Here is a 27753-nt window from a genome sequence, read left to right as displayed (position 1 = left end):
TAAAAAGAAAATATATAAGTACTATTATTCTAGACATTTTCAAGAAAAGATTTTTACATCTGACTCTCTATAGCATCCTAGGTTTTATATGAAAAATTAGAAAATTTGAAAGGGATACAACATATAATCCTTCATGCTTATATATAAATTCCTGTTGATACCTCTATGAAAACTCTCCTCCCTTCCCCACAAAAGGAATAAAACAGCATTATTAAAATATTCTTGTCTCAAAAAGAAGTTTCAAAAAGATAAAGTCCTTGAAACTATTCCTTTATCAAATATAAATTATAGTTGCTCTGATGAAATGTTTTTAAATTCAATTAAGTTTAGATATGAAGAATGCTCTTAAATGGTCATCTGTTCCAGGATTTAATCACCTTGCAATCATTTACATTTTCTAAGTGCATACTTGTTAAGAACATTTTTCCCATGACCAGGTTCATCACGTATCTAGTAAAATAATCTTAGGAGTATGGAACATAAATTACTTGCCTTAGAAAACAGACTGTTTATTCCATGTATAAAGCTCTGAGAGTGGCTTTCAGAAAGATCAAAAGAAAGTAAATACATCAATCATACAGTTGTTTGAGCTTTATTTTTATATGCATACATATTTCAAGAAAACAAAAATTTCAAGATATAGAGTACAACATAACAAATGATATCATTTAACATTATTTTAATGTGTACACAAAATAATAGTATAAAGCACGTGTAGGATACATTATATAATTTGTTTTGAGGTTTTGAAAAGCAGTGTTTTTGGTTTTAAAATTCTGATACCATTATCAATTATATCATTCAAGTAACATATATTTCAAAAGTTAATTTTTTTTAAATAACTAAATTAACACATAACTCTAAGACAATCTGATAGATGAGCTGCCTTTACCATGATCTTCAAAATAGTGCTGTTCAATTCTTCTGCAAAAAGCAAGGAGGTTGCTATAGTTTTTCACCTTCTCAGAAAGTTCATCGTTGGTCAACTGTGTGGTAAGAATGGTGTACAGATGGCCAAATACGAGTGCATCTAGCTCAGTAGGCCTAAAACAAAAGTAGAAATGAGAGTAACATGAATAGTGTTTAACTTATATAGTAGAATATACACTATTTTTTAAAATGTTTTACTCATCTATTTAAAAGGAAAAAGTCACATAAGAAATAAATCCTACCCCAACTTGACAGAATTTATTGTTTTAACTTGGAGTTTCTGTTATAAGATATGAAAAAAAAATCTTTTAAACTAGGATTTGCTAGTTGTGTGACTTGCCTCTTCAAGTAGTAGTATCATTTAAATGTGTTAACACAATTGGTATAATTGATTATATTCATTTTACTCATTAATTTATTCACTAAATAAATACAGCATGTCTCCAATGTGCCAGGAACTATGCCAGACGCCAGAGATATAAAAACAAGAAAAATATTCTAAGACATGGACACAATGCATAAATTACCATAGCACAATTCAGTAAGAGTTTTAATAGATGCATAAACAAAATGCTGTCGAAGCAGAGGATTTCACTGTGGTGCTGGGACAACAAAATAACACCTGATTACCCAATCATATATTAACAATATGATTTAATTTTAATTTTACTAATTTTAAAGTAACTTAGCTTTCTGAAGGAGACATAATGATGAAGATAGCTTCAACAAAAAATTTTCTAGGGTTTTTTTCCCTTTAATTATATATCACCAACAAAAAAATAAAATGTATCTACCTCACTACTAATGGTCTATAAATGGGGCATCACCAATCTACATTATATTAAAATAATTACTAGTAAAATATTACTCAAAGGAGAAAATACCATCATAATTATGAACTAATTATTGCTGTCAGGCTCATAGTGATAAATTTTTTGAGAAAACATGTTAGCCCACCTAAATGTGAAAATAAGTTGCAATAATCTGGTTTGGCAGAATAGATTTTGGGGTCCATCAAATCTAAGTTTGAATCCTAAGTCTGCCACTTACTTACTAGCTATGTGGCCTTGATCACTATTGATGAATGACCTCAGGCAGCTGCATGGCTTTAAATACCTCTTCATGCCACTAATTCCCAAATATTTATCTCCAGTCCCAGTCTCTCCCCTAAACTCCAGAATCATACATTCAAATGCCTACATAACATCTCCACTGGAATGCTGAATAAGCATCTCAAACATGCACATCTCCCCATCCTCCCAGAATAAAAGGCACCACTATCCCCCCAGCTATTCAAGCCAAAAATCTCAGGGTTACTCTTGAGTCCTCCTTCTCTCACCCTCCCATATCCATCAGCAAGTCCAGTGAGACACAACTGCCAAAATGTCCTGAATGCCACCACTTATCTCTCTCTCCATTTTTATCTCCTAGCCTGAGCTACCATTATCTCTCACGTGGACCACTGCAATAGCCTCCTAATGTGTCTTCCTGCTTCTACTCATTCTCCACATAGTAGCCAGAGTGATTTTTTTTAATGTCACCAGATCATACCACTCCAAGCATGTTAATATTCCAATGAATTTCCATTCTACTAACACTAAGATGCCAAACTCCTTACTGGAAGCATACAAAGAAAGCCTAGATGATCTGGCCCCTGCTTACCTCTTCAGCCTTCTCAACACACAACCAAAACCGGCCTTGCTTCTTCCACTGGAACTTAACAGATTCAAGCCCATCTTAGAGCCTTGACCCAACTATTCCTGCTACCTGGAACACACTTCCCTTGACTTTACATTGCTGGCTCCTTCTTGTTTTTTAGAATAACACTTAAATGTTATTAATGTTATTAAATGTTACTTAAACATCTTAAAGCCTCCCCTGACCACCCACACTAAAGTGTACATACAGTCACTTATTATCATGTGATCCCATTTTAATTCTCCATGCAGCACTTAATACTATCTAATATTTGCTGTTAATTATCTGTCTCCTCCTACCAAGACCTTGTCTACTTGTTTCTTGCTGTGTCCTCAATACTTAGAATGATGCCCAGCACAAAGTAGGTTCTCAATAAATGTGTTGAATGAATCAATAAAAACGTGATGCACTTCTCATACCACACTATAACTATGTTTACTTAACTTGTTCCCCCCATTATACTCCAAGTTCTTTAAAGGCAACACTGCATATATCTTTATATCCCCAGTTCTTAGCAAAGTATCTAAGGAACTGAATCCATACTTGCTGACTGAATGCATAAAATAAGGTGTGAAGGATATTTAATTTTTCAGTAATAGTTATTCACATTCTTTCAAATCCTCCCATCTTTTGACACATTCATAAAGTATTAATCAAGTCAGATGTGCAGTCTATGGCCATGTTTAAGAGGGCAGCCAAGAGGATAGTTTAAAAAAATCACAAGTGTCCTTGGACTTGACAGCATCATGATCTTGTCATTACAGATGAAGAATCATTAACAAATGGATACCTGAAAAGAACCAAGGATATAGAAGGTGGATAAACGTAGAGCTGATGCACATTGTGAGAAGTAATATGAACACCAACTCTTCCATATTCCTAAACATGTTTCTTAAAAGATATCTCTTACCTACCAATTTAGGATTTATTTTCCTAATCCTTATTTAGAGTTAACTACCCTTTGTGTCTTGTACTAGAGCCTAAAAAAGGTGAATATATTCCCTGACTCAGCTTCCAGTAGTGTAGATGAGCATTCTTTATCAATAAATGAAGGCCCTGAATGAGTTCAACTATGAATGTATGTTCAAACTAGAGTGGTCTAGAAATACCCCTGAGGTGGTCAAAATGTTATTTGTTGCAAATACATATCCACATAACTCAAAAGGTGCTGAACTATATATGGGTAACGAGCATACAAAAATTGATCTGATGTTATAAAAAGACAGCAACTTGGTGGTAAGTTACTTTAGAACATCTAACAGGAAGTAGAATACAATATACTAAATCAAACAAAACACACACACATAACTTCTAATGCATATTTTTTGTAATCCTTAAAAATTTCAGCAACTACTTATAGTAATTGACTCTGACATATAAATTACCAATTCCCACAATTTTTTCTTTTTAAAAAGTACACTTCTGGTAGTGGTTACACAACTGCATACCACTGCTAAAATTCACAGAACTATACACATAAAGGTGTCAATTTTACTATATGTAAATTATACCACAATAAGCCTGACTTTAAAAATAAAAAGCAATAAACTCAGGAAAATATTTGCAACTCATATGTGCAACAGAAAAAAAAATACACTTTACTCAATATTTCTACTGAATTGTTTAATCAAGCCAAGATCTTCACGTACCTCCAGTTTTAACTACTTTTCCTATACCACATGGAGAGAAAACATAACATTTCCACCCTTCTGCTTACTAAATGGTTTGTGGATTATAATTTGAATATAGAGAGTAACTCTCCTCCTAAGACCTTCGATATCTTTGATATATATTATTTGCATTTATATTATAGACTTTTTACTAGAAAAAATGTTCTAGCCTAAAATGTTATCTTGTGTTACCAATCTTTCCACATTTTTGTTGGTTATCTACTATTCTTTCTCTTTTCCAGTTTTATTGAGAAAGAAGTAACATACACCACTGTATAAGTTTAAGGCACACAGCATAATAGTTTGATTTACATATATTGTGAAACGATTATCGCAATAGGTTCTGCTAACATCCATTGGTTATCTACTATTCTTTCATTTGAATATCAAAAGAAAAACGATACCATAAAATATGAATATTTTCCTAACCTTTCCCACATAAAATTTCTCTGTATTCCTCTTTTTGGCTTTCTTTATTATGAGTTCATATTTCTTTCTGATACCTTTCATAGTCAGTCTAGTTTCAAAAACATTAATTTTGTCTGAGTGTTCCCTAATTTCTCCCCCACTACACTATTAACTTCTCATGTTTTCATACTACTAGAAGTCATCTACACATCCTTTCTTTATACAACAATCACTGATCTTTAGGACCGTCATTCAAGCTTGTAAATCAAGCCCCGTGCCATCAACCTTTTCTATATTTTACCTTTGGATATTTTTGAGCAAATACCCCTTAATTTTCTTAACTGGTGATTTCTTACTTGAATAAACCTCAATATAATCCTATTCCTCCTTGAAATTTTTCATCTTAAGATTTCCAAGTATAATTTTTGCACCATTTCTTCAATATACTTTCCTGTCAGTATATGAAGGTATATTTTCAAATTTTACCATTTACTTAATGATTAATAGCAGTATTTTTTCTTTTTCAAATTGAACTCCTTTTCCAATTTCTCATTCAATTTAATCTAGTTTTAACCAACATTTATTGAGCTTCTGCTAGCTAACAGGTTTTGTTTGGAAAACACACAGACCTACAAGGAGCTCATAAATGCTTTAGAACAGTATAACTCTTTCTATCATGATTACATTTAGAAAAATATATATATTTTTCTACTCTTTTTTCCCCTTTATTAAAAAGGTGACGTAAAAATATCACTTTAAGCAAAGTTTTAGTTGTTCATTCCAAGTTCACACTCACCAGGTGAAAGGGAAAAAATGACCTAGTAGTATTTGTGTCGTTGTCTTAACAGATACCACATCAGCAAGACAGTATGTATGCCACAGGTAGCACAGATTTTGTTTTAGCTGCATTTCTAAAATATGATTTAAATATTTAAAAGCTACCAACACTATATTATGAAGGATAAAAAGGCCACCAATGTGAGTATCTACCTTGTATTATTTCTAATTTTTTTCAAATTCACTTTCCTTTTCCCTTTCCACCATTTAGCTTCTTTGTCCTCTTTTCCCAATTACTATTCTTGCTGCAAGATCTCTCCCTCAACTACTCTTTTCCTTTCTCTCATCAAGTAAAGCTGTTGGGTTTCTTTCATGAGTCCTCTAAACATCCCCAGTAGGTAAGCTAAAAGAAAATTTCATTCTAATTTTTGAGGGTAAGGGCAGAATACACAGGGGAAAAACAAAACTTGCCAAAGTCTGGTATATGTTAGAGACAAGAACAGAATCCAGGGCCCCAGACTTAGAATCCAATACCATATATCTTGACTTAAGCCAGTGCTCTATTCACTAAAGTATAGTGTCTCACAAAGTAAGAAAAGAATGAGAAAAATGTTGCCACAACAAAATGAAAATTTGTATAAGTTACTTTTTCCGAAATGTAGCTTATTTGCATTTTAATATTAAACAATTGAGTAAAATTAAAAATTAAATCTATTCTATTTTTCAATCATAATTGTTAGGGAAAAATGTTTATCTGTCTAAGACTCATATAAGGCAAAATTATTTCAAAAACCTACATCTTAATTAGGTAAGAGTTCCTCAATAGCAACCTTGAGTTTTGTGTCTGTTCTAAATTTTGAATTTTTGATTACAAGTTTAAATATAATTGTACCCTTATGAAGAAAAAAATATTTTGATATTTCCACCGAATCACAAGTCATTACTAACTCTGAAATTAAGTTTAAATGAGGAGAAAAATAAGTTAGATCTATTTTCCTGGCCTCCCATGAAGACAGCCTGCATAACAAAACTAACTCCTAACACAGAATGATGCACTTTGAACAATGAAACATACCCCATACCCCTTCTGAGCTTTTCAACTCCTAAGAATTCCTATATCAGAAAGAAAAGGAACTACATAATACTAACATCTGGATACATTTCTTTTTTTTTTTTTTTTTGTGAGGAAGATCAGCCCTGAGCTAACACCCATGCCAATCCTCCTCTTTTTGCTGAGGAAGACCGGCTCCGAGCTAACATCTATTGCCAATCCTCCTCCTTTTTTTTTTTCCCCCAAAGCCCCAGTAATAGTTGCATGTCATAGTTACACACCCTTCCAGTTGCTGTATGTGGGACGCCGCCTCAACATGGCCGGGGAAGTGGTGCGTCGCTGCACGCCCGGGATCTGAACCCCCCGCCGCCAGTAGTGGAGCGTGCGCACTCAACCGCTAAGCCACCGGGCCGGCCCCTGGATACATTTCTTTTGTGTTAGAGACTAAACAAATAACCTCATAGCAAACATCACTAGAAACAGGAACATAGCTGTAGAAGCTTTACCTACCAGGATTCCATGGTTTGAAATCTATGACCTTTCTGCTTCAGAGATCAACAGAGCCCAAATTTTATTTTAGTATCAGTTATATATAGCACATATTAATATAACTAATATTTCTAAGCTATCATCATAGTCAATTTTGCTACAAATATTAATATTTCTACCAAAAGATGATATGGCTATAGAAGATGAATGCCTATAAAGATATAATAAATAATAGCAAATAAAGCCTTTTAAAAATTATCAATCTAAAAGAAAGAAATTTTTATTAAAAAGCCAAGAAAAAGTTAGAACTTCTAAGCAAATCATTGAGATTAAAATGCTAATTTAAACCTATCTTAAACTGGATCACAGGATAGCTGATTCTGATATATTAAAATTACTTTTTTAAAAAAAAAAAAGGAAAATTCATTCTTTGCTTACATTAGATGTTCTTTTCCCAATTACCAAAAAAATCTGTCTTAATGAAACATGAACTACTCAATTTACATACATATACATATTTATTTAATCTATAGCCATTATATTCATTTCTGTGCTTTACAAATATTTCATTAACTTTGAAAAGATAAGTTCATAATAGTGTTTGTCCATCCAACAGTATTTTTTATTGTTTAGTTTTATTCACTTTTCTAGTCTCCAGGGTATCATGCTATAGACAAACATGGTTACACTTCATATTTTAATAGTACTTTGCAAGTTTAGAATTTTGTTAAGATGTTGTAGTTCCATACACAGCACTTTAAATACCTCTAGCAGATCCTCTCTCATATCACACAATAATGACTGGTTTACATGTCTGCCCTTAAGAGAAATTCTTAATGGCAAGGACCACATTTTAGAAATCTGTCTCCCAGAGCCTAGTGTTGTGCCTGACACCCAAAAAGTGTTAAGTAAATGTGTAATGAGGGAAAAAATGAACTTAAATATAACTAAATCTTTTCATAAATATTTCTTGATAAAACAATTCCACTATGATAAAATAAGTTTGTAACCTAACAATATAGAAAAGAAATTAACAAAAAAAAAATAAAATTTCTTACTGCTTATTGAAGAAATATGGCTGTGTTCCCAGTCTTTGAGAAAGAGCTTGACAGCACTGGTCTACATCTTCTAAGACCTAACACAGGCAACAGACCCCAAAGAAAAATATTTAAATTAGCAAAACAATAAAATGTGTCTAAAACTTAATTTGTATCACAGTTTATAACAGAAATATAAATTTAAGTAACCTTTTATAATATATTTAAAAAAGACTATAGACCACATATAGTATGTAATAATACTTTCTATATAAGAAATAGGAAGAAATTTTGAGAGCAAATTTTCTTTAAATGCAAGTACATTTAAGCTACTTATAAAGATTACTACCAAGAAAGATTTTATCTCAAAACTCTACTCCCTACAAAAATGTCTTCCTGAACCCATATTCAAATGACTTTACATATATAAAAAAAAAAAATCTGCCCCATAAAGATGACACTGCTGACCCACCATGAGTAAAAGCATTTGAGTTGTTTTCCCACTAGTGAAGATGGGTTTTATTTACTCCATCCCTATTCAATTACTCAATCCCCCTTGTGGCCAATGGCATACATCAGTAAGTTGGCTAGCTAGGACTAGGGGTAGCCTTGGAAAAGAGACATTAATTAGCTTAATGATGCTCAAACTCGTGACCTTGACAAGATATATATATATTTTTTATTTTGCTACTTCGGTAAATTTAAGACCAAAGAAAAATAGATATTTTAAGCACTGTACTTAACAGCGTTTTTTTTTTTAAGCCATGATACTGCAGATCTGTATTCACTGGCTTAAAAGATGCCCACGATGTATTGCTGAACAGAAAAAAAATCAGGTTATAGAACGGTAGGTATAATATGATCTCATTTAAGGAAAATGTTATTAAGAGACATCTAGAAGAATGTTCTCCAAATAGCTAACAGTGGTGATTTCTAGGTGGTAGGATTTCAGGCAATTTTATTCCCTTTTTGAACTTTTCTGTATTATATCATTTGTTTTACAATAACCATGTGTGATTTTTATAAAACAAATAAAATTACTTCATGCCAGAGAAAATAAGAGCAAATGTTTTGTTAATTTTTATTATGTTGGGATTTTTTAAATGACTATGAATAAAAAAAATGAATTTCTTAATGCATTCAACTTGAGGGTTCTGTCAACTTCGATCTGAACTGACCTGGTCCAGAGTCTTCTTACCCCATCCAATAGCTTTCATCTTACGTCTGACTTCCCACTGTTTCTGATAGGCCAAAATATGATTCAGAGGCCAAGGGTAAGGAGATCCATACCTAGCATGAGTAATCTAAAGCAAAAAGAGTTTTTTTAAAAATATGATTCTTTCTAAAAACAAAGCCTGTTTTTACAAATAGAATTCTAAGGGAAATATATTTTCAGAACACAAATAGAACAATATGAAAAAAACACATAGCTTGCAATCTAAAAAATTAAAATTTTAAACCATTCCCTTTAAAAATATATAAACTTTTATGTACTTTGCAACCAGTTATATCAAACAATGACACACAGCTTCCCTAAAATGTATGTGCAAGCAAAATTAAAGTAAGTGAAAACTATACCACTAATGGTATAAACCGCAATGTTTCATTTATGAGCAGGGACTTAGGATTCTGAGCAAAAGTGTTTTCTCATTAAATTTTAATTAAGATAAATGCTGCAGAACCACTCACCTCCCCTACTGTTGCTTCATCACACCACTGAAGATACAACTAGGAACAAAAGAACAGTCACTAAAACTTTAGAATACCAAAGAGAAAAATGGATAAAGAAAGTTATTTCTTGCCATGGTAATTTTTTATAAGCCAATTTTATAAAAGTCACATGTGAAGGTTGTTTTTTTCCTGGCTAATGTTGCTATACAGAATTATCAAACTCAACGGTAGTACTTTATAAAAATATTTCTTATTCATACACGACATCTCTAAATACCATTAAAGTATTTTACAGATATTATTTAAGTAAACTTCACAAGGCCAAAGTAAAATAGTGAGTGGGAAAGAATCACTTCTTTTTACAAACAGAAAAACCAGAACTGAAAATGTCAGGCAACTTCTTCAAAGATAATGACCAAGTATCTAGTTTGGGTAACCATCCTAGCCCTAGAATTGCTTGACTATTTTCCTATTTCTCAATAACTTTAAAATAATCCATAAGAAAGATTATCTCTTATGAGAGAAAAAGCTTATTGTCAAGGCCTATTATCTTCTATTGTACCTCTGCAGTCAACAGCATGTTGTTGACTAATTCCATGTAGGCTTTCATTTCTGCTTTTTGGACTTCATCCAGCCCATCACTAAGAGAATGGCCCTAAAGGGAATTTAAAAAAATTTAAAAGAGCATCATATTAAATATACAAAAACTTTCAGTTATCTTACTACCAAGTAATATAACATCAATGCTTTTACTACAAATGTTCAATAGATTAATTTCCAAAATGCCTCCTAAAACAAAATTATTTTATATGAAAAAATAGTTAATACTCTGCTATTGCTACAAAATATTAATAAGTAGTGTTTATTTGTCATTATAAAAGTGTATCTTTCAATGGACAAAATTACATTGTCAATTATTTCACAAAAGAAGAAAACAAAAATGGTCAGTAAACCTTGTTTTTTTAAGGAACTAACTTTATTAATAATAAAATAAATGCCAAAAGATTGACAAGTGTTGCTTATAAAGTGGTCAAATGTGAAAAAAATGTTAGTAAAGGTATAGGGAAATAGACACTAATTTTTAATTCTAATACACTATAGTAATGAGTCGATGCATAAAATGGTATAACCATTAGTTCAATTTGGCAATCGGTTGTACAATTTTAAAAATGCACACCCTGTAACACTGCAATATCACTCATAGGAAGTTATCCTAAGGAGATAATCTGACAAGTGTACAAAGGTGTATATACAAGAATATTTATCTTAGCACTCAATAACAGTAAAAAATTGGCAATAAATAAATAAATAAACTGTAATACATGCATATACTAGAATATTATACAGCTATGCACCGCTTAATGTCGTTTTGGTCAACAATGGACTACATAAGCAACAGTAGTCCCATGAGATCAGTACCATACAGCCTAGGTGTGTAATAGGCTATCCCATCTAGGTTTGTCTAAGTACTATAGGGGAGAAAGAAATTTTCCTCTACCATTCTAAGTTCTTCTGGCTGGTCTAAGAATTAAATTGACATGAAACAGATTAACAGGAGAAAAACAAACAAAAGTTTAATAACATGCAAACATGTGAGAAATGCAGGAAAACCGAGTAACTCACCAAAATGGCAGAAGCCCTCACCTAAAATACCATCCTCAGTTAAAGAGAAAAGAAGATGCTGGGGGTGGGGAGAGTCAGGGACATCAAAGGAAAAGAAGGCAGTTCACAGGTAGGTGAAAGGGAGCCAATATTTGAAAAACAAGTGTTTGTCCACACAGAAACAGAAGAAGACAGAAAGGAGCCCAACAATCAGGCTCTTCTAGGTTTCTTTCTCCCTGTCTATCACCTAGTTCATGTAATGCTAAGGTGACAGCTAGCTTCCTGAAACAGGTTTTGTTATCTGAATTCTTTTAGGCAGTTAAGGGGGAGGTAACAAGAAAAACTTTTTAAGTCTTTCATTTCTTAAAAATAGTCAACCTAAAATAATCCTCATGTTGAAGAGACACATTTTGGGGTGGCAAATTCTGTTCCCCTTCAGTACACTCTACGATGTTCAAACAACAACAAAATCACCTAACAACATATTTCTCAGAATGTACCCCTGTCTGTAAGCAACGCATGACTGTATAACAATTTAAAAGGATGATGTATATCTATACATCTACAGTCATTAACACGGAAGAATTTCCAAATATATTGATGATTTTAAAAGGCAGTTGCAAAATAACATAATAGTATGATCTATATTTTGCTATATATGCAAAGAGAAAAGTCTGGAAGGATGTTCCCCCAAATGTTAATGGGGATTGTCTTCTGATAATTATTTAAATCTAAACTGAATAATTCAAACGGATAAATTAATACATTCAACTTCTAAACATATCCTATATCTCCCTTCTCAAAGATTAACCTGACATTTTATAACAACCTACAGTTTTCATTTATGATCAAAATTCTCATAAGCATAAGTTAGAAAATTATCTACTATTTTGTAAAGATCAAATTACCTCTTTTGCCATTGATTTACATCATGAAAAAAAAAACTTAGACTTTAGAAATATTTCTCCAGTAGTTTATATTGGCATTTTATAAAACTAGATTAAAATCAATGTAAATGTAAGACACTCAAGAATGATGAATGACTTATTTAAGAGTAACTGTGATCAAATGCACTTAATATCTTTTTTATTACCTTGGCTTTAACGAATTGGACTATTGGACCAAGTTCTGATACTACTTGATTTCCTACATGAATAAAAGGTACTTTACCTGTTGAGAAAAGAAAATATGAAAACTCTTTCAGTAAATTAAAGTTTGTGCTAATAAGAAATTAACACAAAACTGAGATGTGTTTTATTAATACAGAGATTTCATAAAACTATAACTTTTGAAAATCAGTTAAATGTCTATGTTAAATTCTATAAATTTTTAAACACTGATTACTAACTAATTTTAAAACAAAAGAAAAAGGAATAAGGAGATTCACTCCTAGAGTTCTCATTTGTGTATAATAACAGATCACAATATTCCCTTTTCAGAGCTAATACAAACAAATCACTATATAGCAGTAAATACTAATTATTCAAATTACACGAACCAGGCCTAGACGTTGGTTCATGACCACTGATAATTTCAAAGTCATTTAACTGGGCTTTCTCTTCAGAGTACAACTCAATCCATATTTTAGACTACATTTAAGAAGACTTCTTTTTACAGCTTCCACTTTTAAATCTCAGATACCCATTAAGGTCAATATTTTAAGCACATAACGGTGCACTAATAAATTTCTTTGACTCAAAAATATTAGGAATTAAGAAAATTAACAATCTTTGAAGGTATGCTACTTTATGAATTATAATACCAAGTATGTTCCCAACACATGTAGGAAAAGAGGAGACAAAGTACTATGCTTATAAAAACTGGCTTCTCTAAATAAATGTTACATTAAAAAAGTAATATTTCATTTTTACAAATTCTAATAGTTGATGAAATTCTCAGAAATGATGAGAACAAAATAGTTTCCAAATAGCAATAAAGTTTACCCCAAAAACTAGATGATGAAACTTGCTGTCAGACCTAGTTCAAATAGAGTTCACACTAACAGCAGGCTTCTTCACGGTCCTTTTCAATAGATTCCCTCTTCTCTGGCTCATTCAGCCTGAGGGTAATGGATGAGGAGTAGAGCACCACCAAAAGCCTCATCTGCGTCCATAGGATAACACACATGACAAAGGAAAGGCAGGCTTTTTGATGTAATACATTTGAAATACATTCTAAATAGATGTATTTAGAAGACACTGCCATCTTACCAATATAAAAACTCTGAATTCTGCATTCTTTTCTTCTACTGCTTTATAAATCTTGCAAAAAAGAAAAGAATTTCCTATCTGGATAAGCATTAGGTCATACTGTTTTTTAATGTTTTTAACTTTGTAACTACTATACTGCTAGAAATAGTGTAGGTCTCCTAAGATAAAATGATCTGAGAATGACAACTATTGGTGAATGAATGCCTGGACTGAAGGGGATTTTTGGGGTGTGACATTTTGAGAGCAAAGTCTATTTCTCATTTTCAATATCCAGTTTGGAGTTCTTGGAAGAAAGTTTGTATTTTATTTCTTTTCTTAAAAATACAGTGAGCACTGGTAGATTGTGAAATAGGGAAGCAGTGTGGGTAGTCAATTGAGTACTCATATCTCTCTAAATATAAAGAGATATATAAAAATCAAGGCAACAAATTAGAAGTGAATAATATTTTCTGTCACCAGCCTGACTTAAAGCAGGGCCAATGTTATATCCTTATTATTGCAGGTACCAGGGAAAAGCACAGTGAGACAGTTATTCTCCAGCATGAGTCAAATGTCAAAAAAAACTGAGGGGCCCTGTTTCTCATTTTAGGCAAAATAATCATTTTTAGAACTTTTATTTCTAAAGAAATCAAGAAGATGTTGTCAAGCAAGTCTGTAGATTCAGAGAATATTAGAAACAGAAAGGACCTCGGATGTCATCTAATCCAACCACCTCAGATATTATGGATGAAGTCACTGGGGCTCAAAGAAGAGAAGTAAAATTTCCCAAAGAAACTGTTAATATGTGACAAAATCACAGAAGGATTAGAGAAAATATTTCCTAACTCTTAGCCAAGTGGTCTTTTAACTATTCCATGATGCTCTCTGCTTTAAAAATCTACCACGAGAAGATCATCAAGCAAATAAAACACATTGCCCTGATCACCCTAAATCATATGATGAAAGACAATAATAACTAGAGATAAGATGAAATTTAAATATCATAATAGAAAGTGCCATTTTCATCTACCTATAGGAGATTCCTCCTATGAAGGTATGTATGTATTGTAGTCTCTATAATATTTATCTGTTTGTCTTTCACAGCTTATAAAAAGAAGATATATTGGGGCGTGCCCTGTGGCCTAGTAGTTAAGTTCGGCACGCTCCACTTTGGCGGCCCGAGTTCAGTTCCTGGGCGCGGACCTACACCTCTCATGAGTGGCCATGCTGTGGCGGTGACCCACATACAAAATAGAGGAAGACTGGCACAGATGTTACCTCAGGGAAAATCTTCCTCAGAAAAAAAACAAAAAGAAGATAAATGTCTACCTAGGTGATTTTAGGAAATGAGTGGATGAATTATATGGCTTCTAATTTGCCAAAGACATTAGCTTTAGTGTTAGATCACTAACCTTTTTATATGTATATCTACACTCTTTTTATATGACTACATAGAAGAAAAAGATGGACAGAACGCAATACAATTCATTTTGCCAGAATTCAGTAAAGTTTATAAAACCTAAGCATAAAATTAATATAAAATGAGTCAATTAAGGGCCTTCAAGAATCTAAAATATGCCTACATTTATAGGTCTAGAAATTCGCTTACAGAAATGTTTTAAAATGTATATTCATAAACCTATAAATGTAGATATATTCATATAGAATTTTCAGTGTGTACGAAGAGAGTGTCTTCATAGATTTGATATTCACCCTTAAGAACTTAAGATGAAAACAATATTTAACATAAGTCATTCCTAAGTTATCATTACAATGAAGAGAGAGATAAGTGTGTCCCCAAAAGCAATGTAACACACTTATGGCAATCAGTTACATTCAATGGATTTATTTATACATAAAGGAGTGATTCTATGTGTTATTATTGCTCCAGCAAAACCATAGCTATAATCCATACCAATCCTATTTAACATTTATCTATCACCTTTTGGCACTATATTTTTACACTAAAAATTATCTGAATCATATTTATTTAAAACTGTACTCTAATCTACTAACACACGTCACACAGAAAAGGCAATACTGATTATTAAAAAAATAGCAGAAAGGCTAAAACCTTAATAAAAAGTATCTTAAAACCTATTAAAATAAAATAAAACAAAAAGAAAGAACTAGAAACCAAAAACCTTCAGAGATGACTTTAAGATCTATGACAAGTTAATTTAATTATTCCACAGTCTCTCTTCTTCCATCTGTATAATGGGAGAACGTAATGTAGGGAAGTGTGTTTAATAATGAATGGATTCATTAATATTAAAATTTGTTTTCTGAAAGGAAACAGTTCTATGTAAATAAGACTGGGGAAATCTGAGATTATGTATTTTCTTAATATTTACTATTTAAAACAATTTCCATAACTTTCCAGGAACCATCTCTGACTACAGAGTTGAAATGGAGTGACATGCCCACCCTAAGATTGTCAAGTTTGCAACTGTTACTTTACAAAACCCGGGGAAAATTCCTCAAAGGGTAAACAAAAAAACAATAGGCATTTTAAAAATCTAAGTTCAAACTGGACTATCACTGCAGTTTTATCAATGCAGAATATTAACAGAGAAAAAAAAAACACACTTACCAGATGGAGACATATATTCTGCATTCGCCCTACAAACCACTTTGATAGGCAGATTACACATTTGCAAAAAGGCCTGTAAATCAAGAGAAGTACAGTAAGCCTAGTGAAAGTATATACATAGTTGAACACAACTTGTTCTTTCTTTCTTTTCCAAACTTAAGAGCTCAGACAGTAACACTTCACTGGAAAAGAATCAATTTAAAGTAAAAGATTTGTATTCCAAACAAAAATAAAATGTCATTTCATTACTAAAAAATCAATATGATTTAGACACCAGTAAATGTATGAAACTTAAAGCATTTATACACATTTAAGGAAGGAAATGTAAATTATCCACATTTATTTTACCATATTATTTTATGTATATTGCTTTAATTTTCTTTATTTATTATTTCTTTTTCCCCAAAGCCCCAGTAGATAGTTGTATGTCGTAGTTGCACATCCTTCTAGTTGCTGTATATGGGACGCAGCCTCAGCATGGCCGGAGAAGCGGTGCGTCGGTGCGGGCCCAGGATCCGAACCTGGGCCGCCAGCAGCGGAGCACGCACACTTAACCACTAAGCCACGGGGCCGGCCCTGCTTTAATTTTCTTTAACAATGACTAAAGTTTGAATTTTATCAGCTATTGCTTAATTCCACTACTCTTTACAGGATCATCATCTTTCTTGTCTTAGAGTGTTAGAGATGGTAGAGCAACAAGAGTAAAGGAGCCTAGCTCTTTGATAATTATGTAGTCACCAAACCTGGATTACCTATGTTTATAAGAAAAGGAAATAAACTTCTCTCTTTTTAAGCCACTGCTATTTGTGGTTTTCTGTCACTCAAAGTCAAACCTAATCCTAACTAATTTACCAACAATTACCTTTTCTAGGTTTAAACACCACCTCACCCAACCAAAAGTTGATTCCTCTGTGTCTGTGAAGTGCACCCTAAGAGTCCTCTAAATACTATAACCCGCGTTCCCAATTAAAGCGACAATAGTGAGCTTCCTGATTGGCCCGTAAGTATAGACCGGGATAGTGGTTCTCCAACTTCAGCGTGCATCAACAACACGTAGAAGGCTTGCTAAACACAGTTTGCTAGAAAGGGAAGAATTAGAGAGAATAAATATAAACAGCTCTTTCAAGAAGACTGAATGAGAAGAAGAAGGGATTAGAAGGATAAACTCCCTTCTACTACACAGGCGTCTGTACCAATGATGGAGAAAGGTTGAACTCGTAAAAACATAAATAGAAAAAAAAAAAGCAGTGGAAATAGGCTGAAATGACAAGAAACTGGTAGAATAACTGACATACAAGATCCAGGAGAAGGTTAAAAGGGACGGAATAAGAGCACGGGTGGAGGGATCTCTTTTTGTCAGGAAAAGAGGACACTTTTTCCACTGTAATGCAAGGGTGGTCGGAATCAGTGATGGTGATTACAAGCTGATAAGCCTGAGAAGGACAAGAAAATGAAGGAGTGCTCACATTCTGTGAAATGGGAGGAGAAATCATCTGCTGAGAATGAGGGGCTAAGAGGGGATGGAGACCTTCAGAAGAAAAAAAAGAATATGAAAGAACTGCTTAATCTATCTTCTCGAAGGTCTGAATAATATTTAGTTGTCAGTTAACAATCGTAATACTACATAAAATAGTAAATACGGTATATTTTGCTTGACTACATGTATAGTGGTAACTGTACTAATGAATAGTCCAAAGAGACATATTTCACTAAAAAAGATTAAGCAAAATTGTAATGTTCTGCAAAGCCATGCTTCCAGTCCTGTGAATTTGTAACTTCTTTATTAAAAATAACTGACTTGGGCCAGCTGCATGGCTTAGCGGTTAAGTGGTGGCCCCGGTTTGGATCCCGGGCACACAGCGACGCACTGCTTCTCGCGCCATGCCTGAGGCCGCGTCCCACATACAGCAACTAGAAGGATGTGCAACTATGACATACAACTATCTACTGGGGCTTTGGGGGGAAAAAAAAAAGGGAGGAGGATTGGCAATAGATGTTAGCTCAGAGCCGGTCTTCCTCAGCAAAAAGAGGAGGATTAGCATGGATGTTAGCTCTGGGCTGATCTTCCTCACAAAAAAAAATAAATAACTGACTTAATTTTGACCAATTTAACAATACTCAACTCATCATGGACCTCAAGTGATGGCATAACTCTGGCTAGCCAAAGATTAATTTTACAGCAGTTACTATAATTATTCTTCATCCCAGATTCAAAAGAAATTTCCTGAATTAATCTGTGGTTCACAAAGAAGTCTGATGTCACACAGTATTTTCATCCAAACATTAAATGCAAAACAAAACATTACCATGACCATCTTCAAGAATACAAAAGCTCTAAAACCAAACCGGGCTTTGATTCAAACAGTATTTCTCCCTTCTCTTGTAGGATGGAAGAAAATCTCTGAGAGGTTCCAAAATAGTACTTTCACCTCTCATTTTCATTTTCAATCTGTTATCAAAAGTACCTCAAATACTCCAAATATAACAGGCTTGATACACCAACCTAAAACACACTTTATTTTCAATTCTGAATTAGGAATCTGCATGTTTTAATTCTTATGTAAATCCAAAAACATGAAGTTCTAATTATAATAGTGAAATTTAGGATAACTTGCCTAAGTCCTATTCCTCAGTTGCATACGTTATTCCTGTACTAGTTTATTCAAGTGATTGACAACATAAAATAATTTGAATCAAAAACTTAGCACATTCTATCAGAATAATGATCTATAACTGTGCTGTCCAATATGGTAGCCACTGGTCATCTATGGCTATTTAACTTAAATTTAAATTAATTAAAGTTGAATAAAATTTTAAATTCAGTTCCCCAGTCACACTAGCCACATTTCAAGTGCTTGACAGCCACATGTGGATAGTGGCTACTGTATTTATTGAACAGCACAAATAACAGAACATTTACATCATCTCAGAAAGTTTTATTGGACAGTGTTGGTCTATAACAGTGGTAATCAGTACATGAAAGACATCTTAGCAAGAGAGGCTGACATCATCGGAAAGCGATTAGGCTAAATATTATAAAAACAACCTGCATAACAGTACAGTGTCCACAACCTTGCAATTGATCAATCAACTTTTAATGACAACGACACATTAAACACCATAATATTTTCAATTTCAAAAAGAACTAATATAGGGTTTACTCATTTGCTGAGCAACTCTAATCACTCAAATGGTCAATGAAAACTAAGAACTAAAGAATGAATAAATTAAAACTACAGTCAATAAATATATTCATTCTTTGAATACAAATGTACTGACCACCTAAGCACATGACATGGTAGGGAATTTTTTAAACATACACACACACACACACGCACACAGAACATAACACCCAGTACCTGACTTTTAAAACCCCAAAATTTAATATGTTGATGTATTCAACATACTGAATAAATTAAATTCTTAATGTCAAAAAAATTCATTAATGGGGTATGGTGTCGGTATATTTTTTATTTCCAAAAAAAATTAAAGAGAAAAAAAGTAATACCAGATCATCAATAACCGGTTAAACATGAAAGATTAAACTTACATATTTATCTCTGCAACCTCTCAAAAAATCTACTAAAATAAGTGAAGAAAGAGAAAATGTATAAACCCAGAAAGACACAAAAAATGGGAGAGGAGACCAAAGCAGACCAGAAATGTCAACTCACTTTTGTAAGATGGAAAGCAGATTTAGCAGGGCAGAGGAAACTGAAACTTGAGAGCACGCAGAGGAGAAAATCAATACAGCTGCATCACGGAAACTAGGAAGATTCCAAAATTGGAGGCACCAAGTACCACAGAAGGCAGAGGTGAGGTAAAGGACTAAAAATAGGAGGACTCGATGAAAGTCTGTTTAAGCATCAGACAACTAGCCTGCCCCCAATCTGGCAGAAAACAGAGGTTCATTCTCTGGAGAAACCCAGTCAGAGAAGACTCCTGACACAAGACCGAAGCAGAGCAAAGTGTGTGTGTGGGGGCGTGTCACACTGAAGAGAAGAAGGTTAAGGGAAAGTATACACATTGACTCAAGAGACCCATAGCACCCCTCTCCCTCTCAGCTTCCAAACTTTGGCAGTCAAATTAAGAACTTGCAGGATATCTCTCTGTAGAAAAGACCTACAAATACTGATGGTTTAATTGGAGATGGGGTAGAGTGGGATAGCAGTCAACAAAAATGGCAGCTCACTGTGCAATCAGTCTACAGTGAAGCCCAATGTCAAAAAGCCCCTCATCTCCGCATCAGCTTTTTAGTGCCTCACTCTCAAATACAAATTGTTAGCAGAGATCAAAAGATATTTGAGGAAAGCCTCAAACATAAAATACAGGGCCAAAACAAACCACAAAAAAGGAACTGAGAAGAAACTGAAAATGCAGAGGGCAGAAGACAACTTTAAAGAACAATTATAATGGCTAATATTTATTGAGCAATTACTGTATGCCAGGTATTTGCATAAGGGCTTTACCTATGAGGTAAATACAACAAATAGCCCTATTTTAATCTGAGAAAACAGAGGTATAGAGAGGTTAAGTACTCTAAGCTAGACATATAGGAAAGGAGGGAGGGAGGGAAGAAGAAAGAGAAAGAAAAAAAAACGAAGGAAGAAAAATGAAAAGCAGCGAAGCATACAAAGGACTGAGCAAAGAGATGATACTGAATGTCTCCACAGCAACTCCAAAAGCTAGATAATAACACAAGGCCTTCAAAATTCTAAGGAAAAATCTTGCCAACCTAAAAATCTACATGTGGCCATGGGTATCACTCAAGTGTGAAGACAGAATACAAATAGTATCACACAAGCAAGCTCTTTAAAATTTGATCTCCTATGTGCCCTTTCTCAGGAAGCTAACGAATAATATGCTGCACAAAAGTAAAAAATAATAAACCAAGAAAAAAAGAACATGGGACCCAGAAAATAGGGGATCCAACAAAGAAAAAAAGCAAAAAGAATTCCCAGATGATCATGAACAGCAGTCCTAAGAAAACAGCTCTGAAGCGAGCCAAGAAAGGAACTATTCCAATTAAAGTCAAAGGAAGAGGGGTTTCAAAGGTAGTGTTTCCAAAAGAAAAGAAAAAAAAAAGGACCTGGTATGTTCAACCATTGTGAGGGGGCGTTTTACAGTTCGGTCAAAGAGTTGAGGGGAGAAAACTACCCAAATGAATTAAACAAAGCAATTATTTACCCGAAGGGAGAAAAAAGTCATACAGAAAGACTACGTTCATAGTACACTGAGCCACTTAGCTGAGAGCAATATTTACATTCTACTTATAATTTAAACACTGAATATTAATTTAACCAAAAAAGTGAGAGAACTATTGGGAAAATGGGGAAAGAGAGGGGGAGGAGAGCTGTGACAGGTGAATTTCATAGTGCAACTCAATAGATATATTTAAAATTTAAAAATAAAACAGCAACACAAGCATCTTACTTAAAAACATAGAGATCAATACCTGGGAAAATAATATAGCTAAAAGGATTGAAAGTGGTTGTCTCTGAGTATCAGGATTTGGGATGGGGTAAGGGTGAGACAGCAGACTAGGGTTTTTTTGTGATAAGCCTCTCACACAGTGCTGGTGGGAGTGTAAACTGATCCAGCCACTTTGAAACTGTTTGGTAATATCTACTACTGAGCATATGCCTATCCTGTCAGCCAACAATTCCACTCCTAGAAATATACCAAAAAGAAAAGAAGCACATGGCCACTAACATACACGTACAAGAATGCTCATGGCAGCTTGATCCATAATAACCAAATACTGGGAACAACTCAAAAGGTCTATTAACATGAGTAGCAAATTTGACTCTAAAATTCCTAACTCCAAGCTAAAAAGGACACACAGTATGTCACCAATTGCTATTATGAGAAAGGAAAAAGTAAATATAAAAAGATTATCCATTTTTCTTGATCCTAAATTCTTTAGAAATTACATTCATTGAGAACTTTTAAATCAGAGAAATTCTAGAAACAGCCCCAGGAGATGATACCTGCCATACACCGTGAAGATTCTAAATTCTATTTCTTCATGATTTACTTCTGAATCATAACTTCTCTATGGCTCAGATTTTTGTAAAAATTGGTTTTGAGAAACAAAATATACTTCATTTACACATAATTCAAAGTAAGGCCAGGAGTCTAAAGAAATAAGAACAATTTGTTACCAATCAATTCAACCCTTACAAATATCTTAAATACTAGACTCAAAAGTTGTTACGGTAGACAACAACGCCACTGCTTTGATTAGATTATAAAACTAGTGGCTTAGGTTTTGGAAAAAACCTTTCAAATGTTGCAGGTAACAGAATAGGAATAGCATAGATGGGGATCCTGTTACAGCAATCCTTCAGTAACATGGTTGCCACGTTATCATGGCAATCACGGCTTCTGATCCCTCTTGCTTCTCATTTCAGTTTCCTCTGTCTTCTAAAACTAGCTTTTACTGTGTAATTCCCAGTTATGTGACTGGTACATAACTGGCAGATAATGGTTATCAGCTCAATGAATGAATGAACAAACATATGAAAATTTGAACAACACATCAAATCACAAAATAAACAAAGAGTACAGAAGTTTAAGACTCAGTAAATCTTCCAGTTCTAGTCACATGTGAATTTTTTTTAATGAAGCAACAGAAACTTATGATAATAAAAAACCAAGAAAAAAGGCTGCTTGGTCAAAATTCAAAACACAAAATTTATACTCAACCAGTGGTTGGGTATAAATCAATGTAATCTCTTTGAAGGGCACTTTGGTAACATCTCCCAAAATTCTAGATGTACATATCCTTTGACCCAGCAATTGTATTGCTAGAAATATATCATATGGATATATTTGCATAAAATTATATAAGATATACGTAAGAATATTCATACCTAAGCCCTATTTATAGTAGCAAAATAATAATTATAACAATAGCCTAATATCCATCAATAAAAGACTGGTTTGATAAACTGGTAAATCTATCAATGGAATATTTGTACCCTTCAAAAAAGAATGGGGTTGCTCCTCAACTGAACTTCTCATACTAAATTGCAAAAGACATTTCTCATCTGCAATCTTCTATAAAGAAGGACAACTAAATGACATGGGACAATATACAACAAATGCAGAATTGCTTTTTATGTGATTTTTCTTCTAAAGGCCTAGAGCAAAACATTAAAACACAGCTCAATAAGGCCTACAAAAGGCTAATTTATTTGGTCCAATGCATAGCTTCCTATGAACTAACTTGCTAGGAGAATATGATTTTGAATATCTAGAAGAATGAATGGAAAGCACTTCATTCATTCATTCAAACACGCAATACATATTTATTGAGTACCTACTACATATCAGGGACTGTTCCAGACACTGGGAATAGAGCAGTGACCATAAAGTCTCAGACCTCATGGAGTTTACAGTCTAATGGAGACAGATGGTAAGCAAATAAACCAGAAAATACGATGGTGATTCCAGCTACTTAGAAATAAATAAATAAATACTTAGAAACAAAGCAGGATGAAGCTACTGCTATCGTGTGTAGAGTGGTCAGATGAGGGCTCACCAATAAGGTAACATTCGAGCATAAACCTGAAGAAAGTTTGGGAGCAAGCCACAGAGATATCTAAGAGAAGAGCAGTCCAAGTTCAAAGGAGTGAAGCAGTCTTGTGCTTCAACTGGCGTGTTAAAGGAATAGGAACAAGACTAGTGTGATGATGGGGAAGTAAGGAAATGAGTGGTAAGAGATGAGATCAGAGAGACAACCAGCTCACGTAAGACGTACAGATAATTGCAAGGATTTTGGCTTTCCCTTTGAGTGAGATGAACAATCATTAGGAGGTGCTGAGCTGAGGATTGCTTCAATCTGACTGACATTTTAAAGGATTACAAACAACTATATAAAGATTAGATGGTAAGGAGGAGAAGAGTGGAAGCAGGAGAACTAGTTAGGAGGATTTTTTACAATAATCCAGGAAAGAAATGATAATGGCCTGGACCAGAGTGGGAGCGCTGGAGGTGGTAAGAAGTCAGATTCTGGCTATATTTTTAAGGTAGGGCCAAAAGGATTTGCTGATAACTGGATATGGATATAGGAGAAAGAGAGGACTCCAAAGACGACAACGTTTCTGACATAAACAACTAGAAAGATGGAACCGTCATTTACCAAAATAGGAAAAACTGGAATGAGCAGATTTTGGTGGGAGGAGGGGACTGAGGAGTCTTCAGATGGTCTTCTCTAATTATCACTTGTCTGCTAGACTTCTGACAGGAAATGAAAAGCAGACAATTCTACTCTTTTCAAAGGCCTGGTGTTGCTAAGGTACAACTATATGCTTTGAAATCAGATAAGCAGGTTCTATTGAAACCTTGAGAAGCCCAATCTTGAAGGCCACTCCATCTCTTTTGTGGCCACAGGTGACACAAGTACCTACAAATCAATATAATCTCTGTCAACACTTCCGTGCAGGTATGTAACATCAAGGTGTTAAGAAATGGGTAGTGCTACAGATATTATACAGAATAAAAACACAATCAAGGACAGTTTTTATCTTTGGTCTTAGGTTTCCATCCCCTGTATCTACAGGCCACCAAGTTTAAAAACTGAGAAGTCAATTTAACTGGTTAAATAAGAAGATTTAAGAAGCTAAGAAGCCATCTGATAAGAGCAGTATTATCTTCTGAAATATTTACTGAGAAGTAACACATGAAGGAGCTGCTGTCAGCAGGAGTCCTTTAAAATCTCAGCAACTACGGTCTAATATTGAGGAGATTTAAAATAAGCATGCAGGTCTTATAATTAATATAAGTAGGAAAGCAGAATAACATTAATGAGCAAATAAAACAAAACAAAATATCTCAAATACTATATAGCTTCTTCAAGTCATTATTCCCAGAGAAATAATATTCCAGAAAGAAATCTGGCAGGGAAATCAGTGAAATTAAATTCAAAGCCAAAAAGTCATCCATTTCTTTTAAAGAAAACAATAAATATGATGGTTGCAGACAGGAGTAAAGGAATAGACTCTACAATACTAAAAATCTTAAAACATCAAATACCCTTTGTTTTAATTGCATTATGCTTTTTAAAAAAGTAATAAAGAAATAGTTCAGAAAATGGTGAAAATGGCTCAACTCCGGTTGAATGGAAACACAGCCAGCCAACAACAGGCCTGCCCTGGTCGATACATTTGCACAGGGAGGATGCTGCCTCCCTGAGATGCTGTCCTTATTATCATTTAGAGCAATCTGACTTTCTGCTGCTGACTCATAAGCCACACCACTCTTATGATTGGACAACCATTAGCACATTCCCACTCCTTAATTGTCACTGGTTAAGTGCCCTGGCAGAACCTAATGGATCCTAACAGAGTACAGATTTATGAAGCAAGTTGTTTAAGTGGAAGACTAGAGTGTCTTTCAAAAAATGGGAGTCCTCTGCATCAGTCTTAAGAGTTGGTATAGAACAATAAGGAGTTAATAGAGCAGAAGCCTCCCAGGGAGACATCTCTGGGTGGAATCTTGGTGACTGACTGTGTTAACTTGAGAGCAAGTTCCTTTATCTCACAAGCTTTCTCATTTCCAAAATGAAAACAATTTATTAGGCAGATTAAATGAGATGCTGTATGTAAAACACTTTACATAACCATCTGGTACATAGTAGTTCAATAAATATGAGGTACTATTATTAAAATTACTAGTAATAAATTAGTAATAATAAATACTCATTTATTCATCTGCAAAGAAAGAAAGACTATTTAACATTAGTGACTTCAAAAGGAAGCTGACTTCACTTATTTTATTACCTTTTAACACCTCCTTAAGAGAAAAAGGTAAATAATAATTATATACTATACTTTATATTTATTTCTTTATAATTCAGTAGCAAAACTGTACACTGAGATGAAAAATATCTAGATATTAAAAGGATAAATATGGGAACATAACCAAAAGCACTTTTTTAAAGAATAATAATGTAAAGACTAAATATATGATTCCTATGTTTTCAGTATGTATCTTATATAATATAAAATCTTTTCTAACAAGGCAAAAACAAGTGAATAAAGATATTTTGATATTGACATAAACTTTTACTTTATGAATAATTTTTCAAAGTCATACACACTGATGAAACTGATAAGAAACTGAAAAAAGGCCTCCCTCCTGAATATAAGTTCCTTTAAGTACACACTGACCATGTCTATCTTGTCCACAACTTTATCCTTGGCATACAATAGGTTCTCAATAAACATCTGCTTAATGAATAAGCTACGGATATTCATAATAATAAATACTCAACATACCTAAGTTCATAGAAAACCAGTAAGCAACAAAAAAGATTAGCATTTTGTTATTTTATGGGACCAGAGCTCACTGCTTTAAAAAGGCAGATGTAACTCCTGTTAAATTCAGAGATATTTTTAAAAATCAATAAAGTTGCAAATATCAATAATTTTTTAGAAAACAGTAACAGCAATTCAACTTAAAAAAAATTAGCTATGCAGAAGTCATCAGAAACCAAAATTCAGTAAGTACAAAAAGCTTTTTAAATAGAGCAAATTTGTTACCAAAAACATGAAATGCTGTTGAGAGCACATATGAAAACAGATCACATCAGAGAATAGGATCTTCCTTACTTAATACAACTCTCACCTGAAAACTACTCTTGGAATATTTGACTCAACTTTAGATACATCAACATCTGACAGCTGTATAAAAAAATCAAGTTCAAAAAGAAAGCAGAAGAAAGATAACCAGGATAGGAAAAGACACCACCTTCCCTGTTAGAATTAAACATAAATAAAAATAAGTTGTAGAGTGCAGACAGAGAGAACAGTTTGGTGGTTACCAGGAGGAAGGCGGCTGAGGGTGGGCACAAGGGGTGAAGGGGCACATTTATATGGTGACTGACAAATAACAATGTACAACTGAAATCTCACACTGTTATAAACTATTATGACCGATTAAAAAAAAATAAGTAGTAGGGTCAAAATTAAGCAAAGGAGTTATAAAATAGTCAAAGGCACAGAAAGAATAATTCTTGTAACCCAAGAACCTACTGCAATACCAGTCACATAGTTGGCACTCAATGAACAATTTGGGAGTAAGGAAAGGAAACTGCTTTTTTTCTGAGCTCCTATAACAAATGTTTTAAAGTTTTGTTATTTATAGATAAAATAAATATTCCCAACTGAGAAAAATAACAATTACAAACAAAGAAGCAAAAAAAACTTCCACCAAATTTAAAATTCTTAGGATAAGCTAAAGAGTAGATGGCAGGGATATAAAATACATTAATTTCATTTTAACAAACTAATGGAAACTCAGTATTGAATCATTTACCAATGAGCAGCACCAACTATCTTCTTTCTTCTTCTTTATTCCAAAAACAAAATGAACATTTATTTGTCTTACAAGTTTAATACATAACAATACTCTTTAATTGCACTTAAGCAATAAAATCAACATTGCTTGCCAACAAAAATATAAAAATAATGCAAAATTTTTAAGAATTGTCCTTAAGTTTTTAAAATGTTAGATGCTTTATACTGATTAATACAGTGGAATTTAAGGGATTATAACATAGCTTCTAAATGTATGTAAATCACATTAACAAAGTTATCCAAATTCTAGATAGAGAATCATCCATTTTCAGTCC

The 27753-nt window shown here is 33.5% G+C and overlaps 1 protein-coding gene across 4 annotated transcripts in view; it reads right to left on the bottom strand.

Moving 5' to 3' along the window:
• Nucleotides 1–576: 576 nt before the first annotated feature.
• MTX2 (metaxin 2) overlaps nt 577–27753 on the bottom strand; it is a 62073-nt gene continuing 34896 nt past the window's right edge. For 3 of the 4 annotated variants that reach the window (XM_087435423.1, XM_004426659.3, XM_087435425.1), the window contains 7 exons: nt 16116–16188; nt 12427–12503; nt 10294–10386; nt 9750–9788; nt 9239–9364; nt 8082–8158; nt 577–1044 (listed from right to left, as the gene is read on the bottom strand). In XM_087435423.1, the coding sequence (XP_087291549.1) occupies nt 861–1044; nt 8082–8158; nt 9239–9364; nt 9750–9788; nt 10294–10386; nt 12427–12503; nt 16116–16188 (669 nt within the window). In that variant the 3' untranslated portion in view covers nt 577–860. The remainder of the gene's footprint in view (nt 1045–8081; nt 8159–9238; nt 9365–9749; nt 9789–10293; nt 10387–12426; nt 12504–16115; nt 16189–27753) is intronic. The other variant, XM_087435424.1, reaches the window with a different exon arrangement.

This window comes from Ceratotherium simum, chromosome 9 (assembly GCF_057802395.1).
Source record: "Ceratotherium simum simum isolate JZ-2026a chromosome 9, ASM5780239v1, whole genome shotgun sequence".
Classification (NCBI taxonomy): Eukaryota; Metazoa; Chordata; class Mammalia; order Perissodactyla; family Rhinocerotidae; genus Ceratotherium; species Ceratotherium simum.
This window is presented reverse-complemented; position numbering and strand designations above follow the sequence as displayed.